We start from the raw sequence: 16,048 nt of genomic DNA, 5'->3' as shown, positions 1-16,048 counted from the left end.
GTAACTTTATTCTTTCATGAGTTTTTTACAAGTTTATGACCACTTATAAAATGTGTTCAAAGTGCTGCCCATTGTGTTGGATTGTCAATGCAACCCTCTTCTCCCACTCTTGACACACTAATAGCAACACCGCAGAAGAAATGCTAGCACAGGCTTCCAGTATCCCTTGTTTCAGATGCTGCACATCTCGTATCTTGATGGTATGGTGTGATATATGGGGTACAAAGATAGTGGGGCCATTCTTCATCAATGGAAACCTCAATGCCACTGGATATCTGAAATTGCTACATGATGATGTGTTGCCCTCTTTATGCACTGAAGATGGCACGTTCCCTGAGTTTTTCCAACAAGATGGTGCACCACCACATTATGGGTGTCAGGTCTGAGCATTCCTACATGAACAGTTTCCTGGAAAGTGGATTGGTCGTTGTGGGCCAGTTGAATGGCCACCGAGGTCTCCCAATCTGACCCCCTTAAACTTTTATCTTTGGGGTCATCTGAAGGCAATTGTCTATGCTGTGAAGATATGAGATGTGCAGTTTGATATGTCACATTACCCTCTTCCCATTGAAAAAAATAAAGTTGAATCCAAAATGGCCGACTTCAAAATGGCCGCCATTGTCACCACCCACCTGGAAAAGTTTTCCCCCTCCCATATACTAATATGCCACAAACAGGAAGTTGATATCACCAACCATTCCCATTTAATTTAGGTGTATCCATATAAATGACCCACCCTGTATATATACAGTATATAAATTGCTTTTTACACATCTCTGACCGCCCTCATTTGTGTCTCTGTGTGTTACATTTCTGACACCTGCATTACATTAGTATAATATAAAATCTGAAGAGTCACATATTTATACACAGCAAGACACAGAAATAATGCAGCAAATGAGAGAAGAGTCGTAAAGCCGAAGTATTACTATAGGAGAGGGAGAAACAGTTGTGGCCGTAAATATTGGAATAGTTCGTAGATAAGGAGTGTGAAAGTTTTATTATCCTGTGATTGAGGTCTGGTCCAGGGTTGTGATGACCCCACAAGTCTGAGGAGCACATTCCTTAGTTGATGTAGAATGACATAAATCCATGTGACACATTCATTCTTGCTCTAAAGGTGTCAAAGGTCGTCATGAGTTTATATTCCCAAACTTTTCTATCTCTCTTTGGGCTTTGGATAATAATTTATTTGGGTCAGATACCGTAGTTTACATATCATGAACCAGGGTAGGTCTGAATAAATGAGGACTAGGTTATCCTACTTGGATTTGTCATGCTGATGATCATACAACCTGTAAGTGCTCATCATTTTTCTTTGAATTTCTTCTAGATTCTGGATGTGGCTCCGTCAGCGATACAGATGCTGAAAGTGATAAAGAACAGTTGCCTTCACCTCCGATTACTGAAAAACTATTGACCATACAGCCGGACCGGATACGCTGTGGGGTTTGTACAATTTGTTGAAAATGTTTTTTTCACAGATCTAACACTAAATGGATTTTATAAAAACATGGATTTTTTTTGCCTGATTTGCTGTTCAGGTTATTGTTGGATAACCTTTGCCATTAGCAGGATAGAGTCTGTTAATATCAATTTATTAAGGATTTGTGATTAGACCAGTTTGCCAACATTTACTGGATATATTCTACTGATTATTTTACCCAAAACAAGATTAAATGCCTGGCCTTGAAGTCCTCATCCCCTAAAAAAAAATTGAAACTGCTTTGCTGTGCATAGTTGTCTAATATTGTCCAATTTCTTTTGATTTGTAACTTCCCACTCACTTTTTTTTTAAGTAAGCAGTTTCTCTTCAACAACATATAGCCAGCACCACAGGTGTTAGAACTTCCTTTTACCTCACTTCCCAGCATGCTTTGCTTATGTAATTATTACCCAATGGATTGCCTGTCCTGGATTGAAAGCCTACCTCTCTGTTATGCCAATTTGTAGTTTGACAGATAGGAGAGCTGGCTAGAGATGGATTACACTTAACACCAATCAGTGGACAACAAGGTAGAAAAAAAGTGAGACACCTTACATCTGGCAATTTCCAGTGCTTTTTCAGGCTGAAAACCTCTTTTTGGGAAAAAAAAAGTAGTTTGCAATTTTGTTAGTCATTGCATTTGCTATTGAATGAAGTTAAATAGGACCTGTCATTTGCTAAAAAGCCCTGAGTTTCTGGTCAGTATTTTGCATCAGTATTTGTAAATCAAAATCAGGAGTGGGTGATAAATGCAGAAGTGATGACGTGTTTCTATTATACTTTTCCTCTGATTGTTCTACTATTGGTTTTGGCTTGCTAATACTGAGGTAAAATACTGACCAAATACTGAATGTGTGAATGTGGCCTTTATGTTTTTGGAGCACAGTATGTGAAATCTCTGCATGTAGTGCAGCTTGGCGTTTCTTGAGAGTTTTCTCTGGGGGCGTGTGGTTTTATCCCTCCCTCCCTGCTGATCTAGCAATATCAGATGCTTCCAAGCAAACTGTGATTAGAAGATCCTGGAAGGGAGGAGTAAAAGCGCACACTCCCAGAGAAGACTCGGAAGAAACACCCAGTTGCACTACAAGCAGAGATTTCACATACAAGCTCCAAAAACATTGGAAGAAATTGTGAAGAAAGTGCAATTGGACTGCAAGCAGAGATTTCACATACTGCGCTCTAAAAGAAATAAATGTGTATATCTCTGCAATGGAGTGACGCAGCACAAAATTGAAAAGAGCGGCAGAATCAAAGAAACTCAAGGATTTTTATAAGCCATGTAAAGTTTTCTACTCACTCGGTTGCGTTGAGTTAGGTACGGGAAGTGTAAGTAAAACGTCCAGGCTGGTTTATTAACTCTTCATAAAGCATGCCACAAGCAAAGGAAAATAAAAGGCCTTTCAGCGCAGGCAAAACAAAATAAACAGTTCAATAATGGCACTTTAGTGATACTCCAGTACACTCAGCTGGATGGCATCCAGTATAACAACTTAATCTGGAGACAACCCACAGGAGGCCTTCTTACCTCCACTCACTGTTTACTAATGATACAGCTGGACTTCCTTATATCCGCTATACAACGCCTCAGGGTGGGATATGTGAGCAGCAAGTCCCACCCATCTCTCTGGCTGCTCGTAAACCCGTCCCTTGACATGCCCTATTAATACTCTCAGGACTATGTGCTGGAGCTTGCTTCTGGGCTTACATCACTGTGGACAACCACCTCCGTGATACATACCTGTATCTCCCATCAATAATCTGTCCGCCGGCCATCTTACAGGTATTTAACTCAGTTTTTTTCAGCAAATGACAGGTCCTCTTTAAGTTCACTGATCTGATACAATTTACATTTCAATAAAGGCGAAATCCAGAACTTTATTAAAAACAAAAAAGGCCTGTTGTGCCCAGCGCCGTTCTTCCCCGGCACAAAGCGGTCACAAACCGCTCCTGCTGGGGATTCAGCTACCTCTGCTGACGTCACGTTGACAGAGCGGAGGCTTCTTTTCTGCTCCGCTGTTGACAGAGTGGGACTTCCGACGTCATTCTCATTGACAGCCGAATTCCCGCTGCCTAACTGGGAGAGTCGGCTGTCAATCAGAATGACATCAGAAGTCACGCCCCATAGCGTCAGCAGAGGCAGCTGAATCCCCGGCAGGAGCGGTCTGTGACTGTTCTCTGCCGAGGAAGAACGGCGCAGGGCACAACAAGCAAGTAAGTTGCAATTACCTACCTGTTAGTGCTTAGGGACATTTTTTTTTACATAAAGTCCAAAATATACTTTATAATGATACAAGAGACTGAACATAATATGATCATAAAACAACTACTTGTACTTTTCAATTTCACTTATAACCTTGATAAATGTTTTACAGGTAAAGACACAAATATACCTAATTTTTAAGTGTAAATTGGACAGTCAGATTAAAAATGAGGTTCATTTTACCCCTCTGAATGGTCCTTCTACATGTCTACCTGCAACTTTGCAAAATGAATACATGTTATCAGTGGATGCTCCAGGTAAGATTTTTTTTTAACACTTAAAAGAATGGTTCAATACTTTCAGCATTAACAAAAGATTTTATCATTCAGCTATTTTATTAGAAGAATGTATAAAGTGTGAAGATGATAACTTATTCTAGATATTTGCCTACAATATGGCAGCAACAAAGATGTTTTACCTGCCAGATAATATAAGCAGGTACTTAGATAGCTAATCACTGGGGCGCAAATCTAAAACAGCTGTGACCTATATGAATTCCACAAGCAAGGAAAAAATAGACAGTGTCCAAAATGGGGGATAACGTATCAAGCAGAGCTTATTGTGCCAAATACATAACAGCTATCAGGGGCGGACATACCGCCGGTGCAACTGCATCGGGGTCCAGAGGTGGAGAGGGGCAGCAACCCACACTGCCACTATGCAGATACTCAGTCAAGATTACGGGCGGGAATGAAAGGGGCCCTGTGTCAAGCAGCATGGGGCCCCTCTCACTCCCGCCCGTAATCATTCTGATATCCATTACTGGGGAGAGAGCGGTACGCAGAGTGCAGGAATCAGGACTTCAAAAAGGGGGCGTGTCATGTAGGGAGAGAGATGCTGGCCAATGAACGGCAGACTGATGAGAGCGCTCACTGGCTGCAGCTTCTGGCTTCCTGCATGGTGCGTCCCTATGATGAGTACTCACCTGTAGTCAGGTGCCCGGACCGCACACTGGGGACAATAGTGGAGGAAGAGCAGGAGTGACTGTGCATCTTCTGCTCCCTCCACTGTTCCTTCCAGCAGCATCTCACGCGGAGAAGAGGTGGAGGAGCAGACTCACTGCACGGGACAGCACGGCAGCAGCAGGGGCCTATAAGTCCTGTCTGCTGTGTCCCCATCCCTCTCAGTAGTTTCTACAGCCCTCTCCATGTAGTCCTCTGCATGTACGATATGTGTGTATAAATGTGTGTGAATTTCCTGAGATTCCAGGTTCCCCGTACAGCATTTGATTCATCGACTGGCGCACAGGTGACAACGCACTAGTCCGACAAATTCTAAGCCGAGCCTGGGATCCCAGAGAGTAAGGAGATTCACGGAACTCCTGTCTACGACCTGAGAGCAGTGACCTGGACCATGGACACGGGGTTACACGAAGAGATGTGCTCATCTCTAATGTTGTTACTTACAGTTATATGAAAAAGTTTGGGCACCCCTATTAATCTTAAGCTTAATGTTTTATAAAAATTGGTGTTTTTGCAACAGCTATTTCAGTTTGATATATGGAATAACTGTTGGACACAGTAATGTTTCTGCCTTGAAATTAGGTTTATTGTACTAACAGAAAATGTGCAATCTGCATTCAAACAAAATTTGACAGGTGCATAAGTATGGGCACCTCACCAGAAAAGTGACATTAATATTTAGTAGATCCTCCTTTTGCAAAAATAACAGCCTCTAGTCGCTTCCTGTAGCTTTTAATGAGTTCCTGGATCCTGGATGAAGGTATTTTTGACCATTCCTCTTTACAAAACAATTCCAGTTCAGTTAAGTTTGATGGTCGCCGAGCATGGACAGCCCTCTTCAAATGATCCCACAGATGTTCAATGATATTCAGGTCTAGGGACTGGGATGGCCATTCCAGAACATTGTAATTGTTCCTCTGCATGAATGCCTGAGTAGATTTGGAGCAGTGTTTTGGATCATTGTCTTGCTGAAAGATCCATCCCCTGCGTAACTTCAACTTTATCACTGATTCTTGAACATTATTGTCAAGAATCTGCTGATACTGAGTGGAATCCATGCATCCCTCAACTTTAACAAGATTCCCGGTGCCGGCATTGGCCACACAGCCCCAAAGCATGATGGAGCCTCCACCAAATTTTACTGTGGGTAGCAAGTGTTTTTCTTGGAATGCTGTGTTTTTTTGCCTCCATGCTTAACGCCTTTTTGTATGACCAAACAACTCAATCTTGGATTCATCAGTCCCCACGACCTTCTTCCAAAAAGAAATTGGCTTCTCCAAATGTGCTTTTGCATACCTCAGCCGACTCTGTTTGTGGCCTGCTTGCAGAAACGGCTTCTTTCGCATCACTCTCTCATACAGCTTCTCCTTGTGCAAAGTGCGTTGTATAGTTGACCGATGCACAGTGACACCATCTGCAGCAAGTTGATGCTGCAGCTCTCTGGAGGTGGTCTGAGGATTGTCCTTGACTGATCTCACCATTCTTCTTCTCTGCCTTTCTGATGTTTTTCTTGGCCTGCCACTTCTGGACTTAACAAGAACTGTCCCTGTGTTCTTCCATTTCCTTACTATGTTCCTCACAGTGGAAACTGACAGGTTAAATCTCTTAGACAGCTTTTTGTATCCTTCCCCTGAACAACTATGTTGAATAATCTTTGTTTTCAGATCATTTGACAGTTGTTTTGAGGAGCCCATGATGCCACTCTTCAGAGGAGATTCAAACAGGAGAACAACTTGCAAGTGGCCACTTTAAGTAGCTTTTCTCATGATTGCATATACCTGGCTATGAAGTTCAAAGCTCAATGAGGTTACAAAACCAAAAAAAGTGCTTTAGTAAGTCAGTAAAAAGTAGGTAGGAGTATTTAAAACTAGAAAATGATAAGGGTGCCCATACGTATGCACCTGACAAATTTTGTTTGAATGCAGATTGCACATTTTCTGTTAGTACAATAAACCTCATTTCAAGGCAGAAACATTACTGTGTCCAACAGTTATTACATATATCAAACTGAAATAGCTGTTGCAAAAACACCAATTTTTATAAAACATTAAGCTTAAGATTAATAGGGATGTCCAAACTTTTTCATATAACTGTATTTGTATTTTAGAATGTTTTCATTCTTTGTCTAATCTTCCAGTCATCTACAAAACTGGCCAAATACATAATGGGGCAGATTTATTAACCCTGTCTAATCTGTCCACAGTTTAAACTAGAAAGTCTGAATATAAGCCCAATTCACCACAGTGGTTCATGCGTCATGATAAAATTGGCGCATGTTTAGTCACCTATCTAAGGATATGTGTACATGACGTATTTTAGACATTGAGTTTTTCAAATATAAAGCACTTCTGTAGAACACCAGCTGTGTTTTTCCAGAGGCGTTTTTCATGGCGTTCTTTTTGTCATTTTTGCATCGACTTTGTCACTGGTGTCCTTTTTTAACAGTATATATAGACTAGTCCCAAATCCCAACATTCCAGAGAGAACCATTGTCCTTTTCAGAGCAGGAATGTTGGTATTTGGGTTTAGTGAAGATTAGAGATAGAATATTTATTATGCTATCCCATTAATTGTTAGTCACTTTTTTTTATCTTCTTCCCTCCTTCTACAAATGTTATACTCCATTATTCTACTAATGGAGTATAACATTTGTAGAAGGGGGGAAGAAGAGAAAAAAAAGGGATTAACAATTAAAGGGATAGCATAATAAATATTCTATCTCTAATTAGAAGATCTGTGGGCAGCCCTGGAGTATCCAACCAAGGACTCCATATCTTTTTATAATTTGCGAATAGAGTTATGTTTATGACCGACTCCTCTTTCCAACCAGATTATATTATTTATCCTTCGTTTTGGCTCTCCCATAGTTGGAGGTTGTGTGTCTAACCAATGAAATTCAATAAGTTTACGTGATTGAAATAAGATACGAGATATAACTATAAACAGGGGAAAATCGGGATCCACTCCATCTTCAAATATTCCCAATATACAAATAAGGGGATCTGTTAACAATTTCACTCCATACACCCTTTCTATGAAGGATTTGACCTCATTCCAAAATTGGCCTCTCTGTCTACATTCCCACATCATATGCATCAAATGTGCCTCACTATCCCACACCTAGGGCATTTTGCATCATGGCGATATCGTATCTCGTGTAAAAAGCTTGGAGTTTTGTACACTCTGTGAATGAAATATAGTTGAGAGAGCCTTTGGGCCTCACAGGGAGATAATTTGGAAACAGTTTCTAGAATCTCTCTCCATTGCTCCATCGATATAGGGCCTACATCCCCCTCCCATTTAGCTTTAACTGTCAGAGGGTGATTATCCAGTTGGGATGACAATAGGCATCTGTATATGGTAGAAATTAAACCCTTTGTATGACCTATAGAAGCAATAGTATCTATTAGAGGATGATGTTGTATGCTAAGATCTGTTAGACCCGATTGAGCTGAAAGCATTTGTAGATGCTGGTAAAAAGTGTTACGCGATAAATTGAATTTCTCTTGGAGCTGTTGAAAACTTTTAAGGACAGAGTTTGTAAATAATTGTTCTATCGACTAGATCCCTTTTTGCTCCCAATCAGAAAAACCCTTTAACTTTGATTCTTCACCCAAATTGAGATTACGCCATAGCGGTGTGTATTTGGTGAATCCCTTAATGCCCATAAGTTTCTTTACTCTGTCCCACACTTTATATCTAGTGAAGCTTCTAATGCACCCTTGATCTATAATAAATATAGTATTGTTCTTCATAGATCTACCATCCGGATTGGTATTTTTGAAAGTCTATTCTGGAAATCTAGTTATGTGTGAAGCCAAAATATCTTACTTCACAGACATGGAAGAAATTAGTAGTTTACTCGACAATGCATCTAATCCTGTTGAATTTATGTGCCAGGTGAGAAAATAATTGATAAAATGCATATTAAAAATAAATGTATCAGGCCAAATCTGCTTTCACACTGCTGAAAGGGTGTACATACTTAAGCCTTTTTTGTGGCTTTGTTAATTTTTTTTATATTATTTTGGAATCGAGACAAAACTGCAGCATTTTTTTCAATGTTGCAGTGTATCCACCGTTATGAAAGTATTAATGTGAATGCATGTCATGTAAGTATCACAGAGCAACAATGTAAAAGTCATCTGTGAGAAGCAGAACATTTTCTATCAGAATTAAAATTTTTTTGTGAATGCATGTCATCCCTTATTCACAAACCTATTGTATTTAATGGGAGAGGCTGGTTTGAGAATTGTACCAAAGTACCAAGGTAGTGCATTTTGCAATTTTTTGTTCACAAACTGATGGCCCATGTGGATTTGGCTATTGTGCCTAGTCTTTGTGCTGTCTTATCTACACTCGATTAGCACTTATATGGGAAAATCTTCCATTGGAATATTTTCTTAAGGCTAAGGTAAAATGAATCCAGACCTTACAGACACTTAAAAGGGTTGTCTGATGTTCTGTCTTCAAGAACGAATTGTCACTGGCAAGTAGGATGCCAAGAGATAGGGGAGCAGTGTGCTCCTGAAGACAGAACAGGGGACAACCCTTTTAAGTGTCCTGATGATTGCTAGTTCATGCCATTAGCATTGTTGGCCTGAACTGTGCGCTCCTAGATTCTGCCGGTAGAGGCAGCTTTGTCTCTGCAATATCAGAGGAGCACAGGAGCACTGATGCTGGCCAGATTCAGAGAAGTGCTTGCTAGTAGAGATGCATGAATCCGAACTTAAAAGTTTGATGTTCATACCGGACAGTTAGTGTCTGGTGTTAAACGCCACGGACTTCTCCTGGAAGTCGGTTGCAATGTTTGGCGTTCCAGGGGAAGTCCGTTGCAGAGAGAGAGAGAAACAAAACTTCGGGTCCCCATGATTTCAATGAGGTTCTGGTTCTGGTTTAAGTTCGGGTACAGTCCTGGTACACAAACCGAACTTTAAAATAAAGTTTGGGTCGGGTACCAGAACCCGAACTTCCACTGGTCGTCTCATCCCTACTTTCTAGCTGTATACCAAATAGCTTGTAAGCCCTGAACTCCCTGCCAAGAAGATCAGCCACTGCTGACAGACTGTAGTAGTGACAATGAGCTGTAGAATCATAGAAAGGTAGAGTTGGAGGGGACCTCCAGGATCATCTGGTCCAACCCCCTGTTCAATGCTGGATTCACTAAACCATCTCAGACAGATGTCTGTCCAGCCTCAGTTTGAAGACTTCCATTAAGATTTCCGTAAACAATAGAATTAAAAATCTCTCTCTTCTGGAGAACAAAGAGGATTTTTAAAAGCATTGTCCATGATTTTAAAGGAGTTGTCCACTACTTTCACATTGATGCCCTAGGGCATCAATGTGTGATCGGCCCGGGGTCCCGCACCCGGCACCCCTCCCGATCAGCTGCTATCGGTGCTGGTGGTGGCTGTCGCCGGCCGGAAGTGCTTACCTGCGGTGCTTGGCCATTGAGTTGTAGTGGCCGGCGCTTGTTACTGCACATCTGCCTCATAGTTAATTCAATGAGATGTGCAGTACCCCGCAGCGGTCACTACAGATGGACGGTCAAACACCGCGGGTAAGCACTTCCGGCTGGTGGCCGCCGCCGGCACTGATAACAGCTGATCGGCGGGGGTGCCGGGTGCGGGACCCTGGCCGATCATACATTGATGCCCTATCCTATGGATAGGACATCAATGTGAAATTGGTAGACAACTTCTTTAACATTGATTGCCTATCCTTGGGATAGGTCATCAATGTATGATCGGTGGGGGTGCCACACCAGCATTGCAAAGCAACAGTGCTAACCATTGAACCACTGTTTTATCCATTTAAGAATGTAAGACAACCCTTTTAAGATCATGAAAAGTCTTTTTTTTTTATAGACTTGCAGTCAGACACATTACCATAGATATATGTTGTTGTTATTATTATCAACTTTTTACAATTGAATGAGAGGTCATGAATCAGATAATGGAAAGGGGCAGCTAATGAGAACTTAGATTCTTTGTGGCTGCTCTCCTTGTGCCATTGGAAAATTACAATCTTTATTTTTGTAGTTAAGCAGATTGAGTCTTTTTCTTGAATACTATATACAGCATATATTTTTACAGGCATTTAAAATTATGCCATATGACAGAGATTTACTTGACAAAACATTGACGGAATCACTAAAGAACAACATTCCTGCCAGTGGGCTGCACCTCTTTGGAATTAACCAGATAGAAGAAGAGAACGTGGATGCAAGTGAGTAAATATTTACCATATTATGTCTCAAAAGTAATGCAAGGCGTCTCTAAAAATTCTGCTTCCACCAGGTAATAGGTCCCGTGGACTTAATCAACTCATCTGGAGCCAAGATTGGACTCTTTTATTTTTACTCCATCAACCTTTTTGATTGCTAAATACACAAAGCTAAAATACTGGCATGCATATAATATGCAAAATGTAGTGTCCTGTATTATTTCCATTATTTACCGTCTATTATACTGTCTTAGTGTATATAAAAAAACAGGCAAAAAAACACAAAATTCTAATTAATTACTGATATATATATATATATATATATATATACAGTACAGACCAAAAGTTTGGATACACCTTCTCATTTAAAGATTTTTCTGTATTTTCATGACTATGAAAATTGTACATTCACACTGAAGGCATCAAAACTAAGAATTAACACATGTGGAATTATACACTTAACAAAAAAGTGTGAAACAACTGAAAATATGTCTTTTATTCTAGGTTCTTCAAAGTAGCCACCTTTTGCTTTGATGACTGCTTTGCACACTCTAGGCATTCTCTTGATGAGCTTCAAGAGGTAGTCACCGGAAATGGTTTTCACTTCACAAGTGTGCCCTGTCAGGTTTAGTAAGTGGGATTTCTTGCCTTATAAATGGGGTTGGGACCATCAGTTGTGTTGTGCAGAAGTCTGGTGGATACACAGCTGATAGTCCTACTGAATAGACTGTTAGAATTTGTATTATGGCAAGAAAAAAGCAGCTAAGTAAAGAAAAACAAGTGGCCATCATTACTTCAAGAAATGAAGGTCAGTCAGTGCGAAAAATTGGGAAAACTTTAATGTGTCCCCAAGTGTAGTTGCAAAAACCATCAAGCGCTACAAAGAAACTGGCTCACATGAGGACCGCCCCAGGAAAGGAAGACCAAGAGTCACCTCTGCTTCTGAGGATAAGTTTATCCGAGTCACCAGCCTCAGAAATCGCAGGTTAACAGCAGCTCAGATTAGAGACCAGGTCAATGCCACACAGAGTTCTAGCAGCAGACACATCTCTACAACAACTGTTAAGAGGAGACTTTGTGCAGCAGGCCTTCATGGTAAAATAGCTGCTAGGAAACCACTGCTAAGGACAGGCAACAAGCAGAAGAGACTTGTTTGGGCTAAAGAACACAAGGAATGGACATTAGACCATTGGAAATCTGTGCTTTGGTCTGATGAGTCCAAATTTGAGATCTTTGGTTCCAACCACCGTGTCTTTGTGCGACGCAGAAAAGGTGAACGGATGGACTCTACATGCCTGGTTCCCACCGTGAAGCATGGAGGAGGAGGTGTTATGGTGTTGGGGGGGCTTGGCTGGTGACATTGTTGGGGATTTATTCAAAATTGAAGGCATACTGAACCAGCATGGCTACCACAGCATCTTGCAGCGGCATGCTATTCCATCCGGTTTGCGTTTAGTTGGACCATCATTTATTTTTCAACAGGACAATGACCCCAAACCCACCTGCAGGCTGTGTAAGGGCTATTTGATCAAGAAGGAGAGGGATGGGGTGCTACGCCAGATGACCTGGCCTCCACCGTCACCAGACCTGAACCCAATCGAGATGGTTCGGGGTGAGCTGGACCGCAGAGTGAATGCACAAGGGCCAACAAGTGCTAAGCATCTCTAGGAACTCCTTCAAGATTGTTGGAAGACCATTTCCGGTGACTACCTCTTGAAGCTCATCAAGAGAATGCCAAGAGCGTGCAAAGCAGTCATCAAAGCAAAAGGTGGCTACTTTGAAGAACCTAGAATATAAGACATATTTTCAGTTGTTTCACACTTTTTTTGTTAAGTATATAATTCCACATGCGTTAATTCATAGTTTTGATGCCTTCACTGTGAATGTACAATTTTCATAGTCATGAAAATACAGAAAAATCTTTAAATGAGAAGGTGTGTCCAAACTTTTGGTCTGTACTGTATATATATATATATATATATATATATATATATATATATATATGATATAAATATATATATATATATATATATGTTGTTTGTGTCTGTATATATATATATACAGGGTGGTCCAAAAGTAGGTGGACAGAAAGTATAATAAGGTTATGAAGGGGGATATTTATCAAACATGGTGTAAAGTGAAACTGGCTCAGTTGCCTTCAGCAACCAATCAGATTCCACTTTTCATTCCTCACAGACTCTTTGGAAAATGAAAGGTGGAATCTGATTGTTTGCTAATGGCAACTGAGCCAGTTTCACAGATCTAGTATTCACAGATAGATCTCCCCCAAATCTGTTTTCTTTTCAGATAATTCAGATAACACATAATGGCAAATAATTTAAATACAGAAAAAAGAAAATGGATTTTAACAGAGTATTGGAAATCTAAAAATGCTGAAACCATTAGAGCAAATTGGGTTGAAATATTTGGTACTCAAGCCCCAAAGAGACAAACCATTTACCGCATTCGTGACAAATTCAATGCCACTGGCTCAATCCTTAATGCTCCAAAAACTGGTCGACCCAAAACAGTCTGTACAGAAGATAATAAACAACTTGTTGCTGAAACATTTGTTCAGAGTCCAAAAAAGTCCACCAGAAGAGCCTCTTTGGAATTGGGAATTTCACGAGCTTCTATCATGCGAATCTTGAAATCTATTGGGTGGAAAGCTTATCGTCCACGTCTAATTCATGGTTTATTGGAGGATGATCCAGACAGGCGGCTGTAATTTAGTGAGGTTATGTTTAACGAAATTGAAGAAAATCCAGTAATTTTAGATAACATTATGTGGAGTGATGAAGCTTCTTTCAAATTCTCCGGCCATATTAACAGACATAATTGTATTTACTGGTATAATGAGAACATGCATTTAACATTAGAGCAACAACTAAATGAGCCTGGTGTCAATGTTTGGGGTGGTATTTCAAGTTTTGGTGTTTTAGGACCAATATTTTTTGATGGAACAGTCACAGGAGATAAGTATCTCGAATTTCTAATGAATCAAGTTGTTCCCCAGTTACAGCAACAGCCTAATTCAAATGTTATTATTTTCTGTCCACCTACTTTTGGACCACCCTGTATGTATATATATATATAAATATATATATATATATATATATATATATATATATACACATGTACAACGTATACAGTGGGTACGGAAAGTATTCAGACCCCTTTAAATTTTTCACTCTTTATTTCATTGCAGGCATTTGGTAAATTCTAAAAAGTTCATATTTTTTTCTCATTAAAGTACACTCTGCACCCCACCTTAACTGAAAAAAAAATGTAGAATTTTTTGCAAATTTATTAAAAAAGAAAAACTGAAATATCACTTGGTCATAAGTATTCAGACCCTTTGCTCAGACACTCATATTTAAATCACATGCTGTCCATTTCCTTGTGATCCTCCTTGAGATGGTTCTACTCCTTCATTGGAGTCCAGCTGTGTTTAATTAAACTGATAGAACTTGATTTGGAAAGGCACACACCTGTCTATATAAGACCTCACAGCTCACAGTGCATGTCAGACCAAATGAGAATCATGAGCTCAAAGGAACTGCCCAAGGAACTGCATCATGCTATGGGGGTGTTTTTCAGCTGCAGGGACAGGACGACTGGTTGCAATTGAAGGAAACATGAATGTGGCCAAGAACAGAGATATCCTGGATGAAAACCTCTTCCAGAGTGCTCTGGACCTCAGACTTGGCCGAAGGTTCACATTCCAACAAGACAATAACCCTAAGCACACAGCTAAAATAACAAAGGAGTGGCTTCAGAACAAATCTGTGACCATTCTTGACTGGCCCAGCTAGAGCACTGACCTAAACCCAATTGAGCATCTCTGGAGAGACCTGAAAATGGCTGTCCACCAACGTTCACCATCCAACCTGATGGAACTGGAGAGGATCTGTAAGGAAGAATGGCAGAGCATCCCCAAATCCAGGTGTGAAAAACTTGTTGCATCATTCCCAAGAAGACTCATGGCTGTACTAGCTCAAAAGCGTGCTTCTATTCAATACTGAGCAAAGGGTCTGAATATTTATGACCATGTGATATTTCAGTTTTTCTTTTTTAATAAATTTGCAAAAATGTCTACTTTTCTGTATTTTTCAGTCAAGATGGGGTACAGAGTGTACTTTAAAGAGAAAGCAAAGAACTTTTTAGAATTTACCAAATGGCTGCAATGAAACAAAGAGAGAAAAATTGAATGGGGTCTGAATACTTTCCGTACCCACTGTGTATATGTGTATATATATATATTTATAATATACAGTCCTGCTCTTCGTTATTGGCACCCATGAAGTTTAAGTACATAATGTGGAATATCTCCTGAAAAAATGAATGAAGTGAAACAGTTTTTTTTGTATAGAACACTTGTCAAATACAAAAGAGCAAATGATAAACAATAATTTAAAACAAAAAACATTGGGAGGGAAAAATAGAAAAACCTAAAGCTTGCTGTGCCACTGGTAATGGCACCCTTTAAATTAATTTAGTATGGAAACACATTTTGACTCGCCTATGGTAAATCACAAAAGAGATTCGCCTGTTATTAATAAATTGGTCCCCATGTGACATGAATTTGCCAATGAATGATGACTTCAGTGTTTTAAAAAGCCAAATGGTAGACCCTGTTCCTTTGTCACAATGCTGAAGACAAATGAGCTGTCTGAGTACATCAGAACTGCTATTAGCAAACACAAGACTTCCAAAGGATATAAGGCCATCTCCAAAGACCTTGATATCCCAGTTTTAACAGTGTGCAATGTTATTAAGAAGGTTGCCAAGCACAGAACCGTCAGGAACCTTCCTGGACATGGGGGAAAGAGGAAAATTGAAGAGAGATGTCTTCAAAGGTTAGTGCGATTGGTGGAAAAAACACCATGTCAAACATCCAAAGACCTGAAGGCCAACCTGATACAGTTTGGTGTCAAGGTTTCAACAAGTACCATACGCAAGTACCAAAGCAGAGCTTTATGGGCAAAGGCCAAGAAAGAAACCATTGCTGAAGAAAAGACATAAAAAGGAACAACTGATCTTTGCCAAAGAGTACCTTGACAAACCACAATCCTTCTTGGAAAATGTTCTGTCGACAGATGAAACTAAAATACA

The 16,048-nt window shown here is 40.1% G+C and overlaps 1 protein-coding gene across 3 annotated transcripts in view; it reads left to right on the top strand.

Moving 5' to 3' along the window:
- The window catches only part of PIK3AP1 (phosphoinositide-3-kinase adaptor protein 1), a 153,385-nt gene that overhangs the window by 51,082 nt on the left and 86,255 nt on the right, over positions 1-16,048 (top strand). For all 3 annotated transcript variants that reach the window (XM_073685714.1, XM_073685715.1, XM_073685713.1), the window contains exons 3-6: positions 1,334-1,449; positions 3,859-4,003; positions 8,466-8,608; positions 10,804-10,936. In XM_073685714.1, coding sequence (XP_073541815.1) covers positions 1,334-1,449; positions 3,859-4,003; positions 8,466-8,608; positions 10,804-10,936 — 537 coding nt within the window. The remainder of the gene's footprint in view (positions 1-1,333; positions 1,450-3,858; positions 4,004-8,465; positions 8,609-10,803; positions 10,937-16,048) is intronic.

This window comes from Phyllobates terribilis, unplaced genomic scaffold (genome assembly GCF_046119375.1).
Source record: "Phyllobates terribilis strain yellow unplaced genomic scaffold, ASM4611937v1 Scaffold_5__5_contigs__length_657084704, whole genome shotgun sequence".
NCBI lineage: Eukaryota > Metazoa > Chordata > Amphibia > Anura > Dendrobatidae > Phyllobates > Phyllobates terribilis.
Note: the sequence above shows the minus strand (reverse complement) of the source record. Positions and strands in the feature narration are given on the sequence as shown.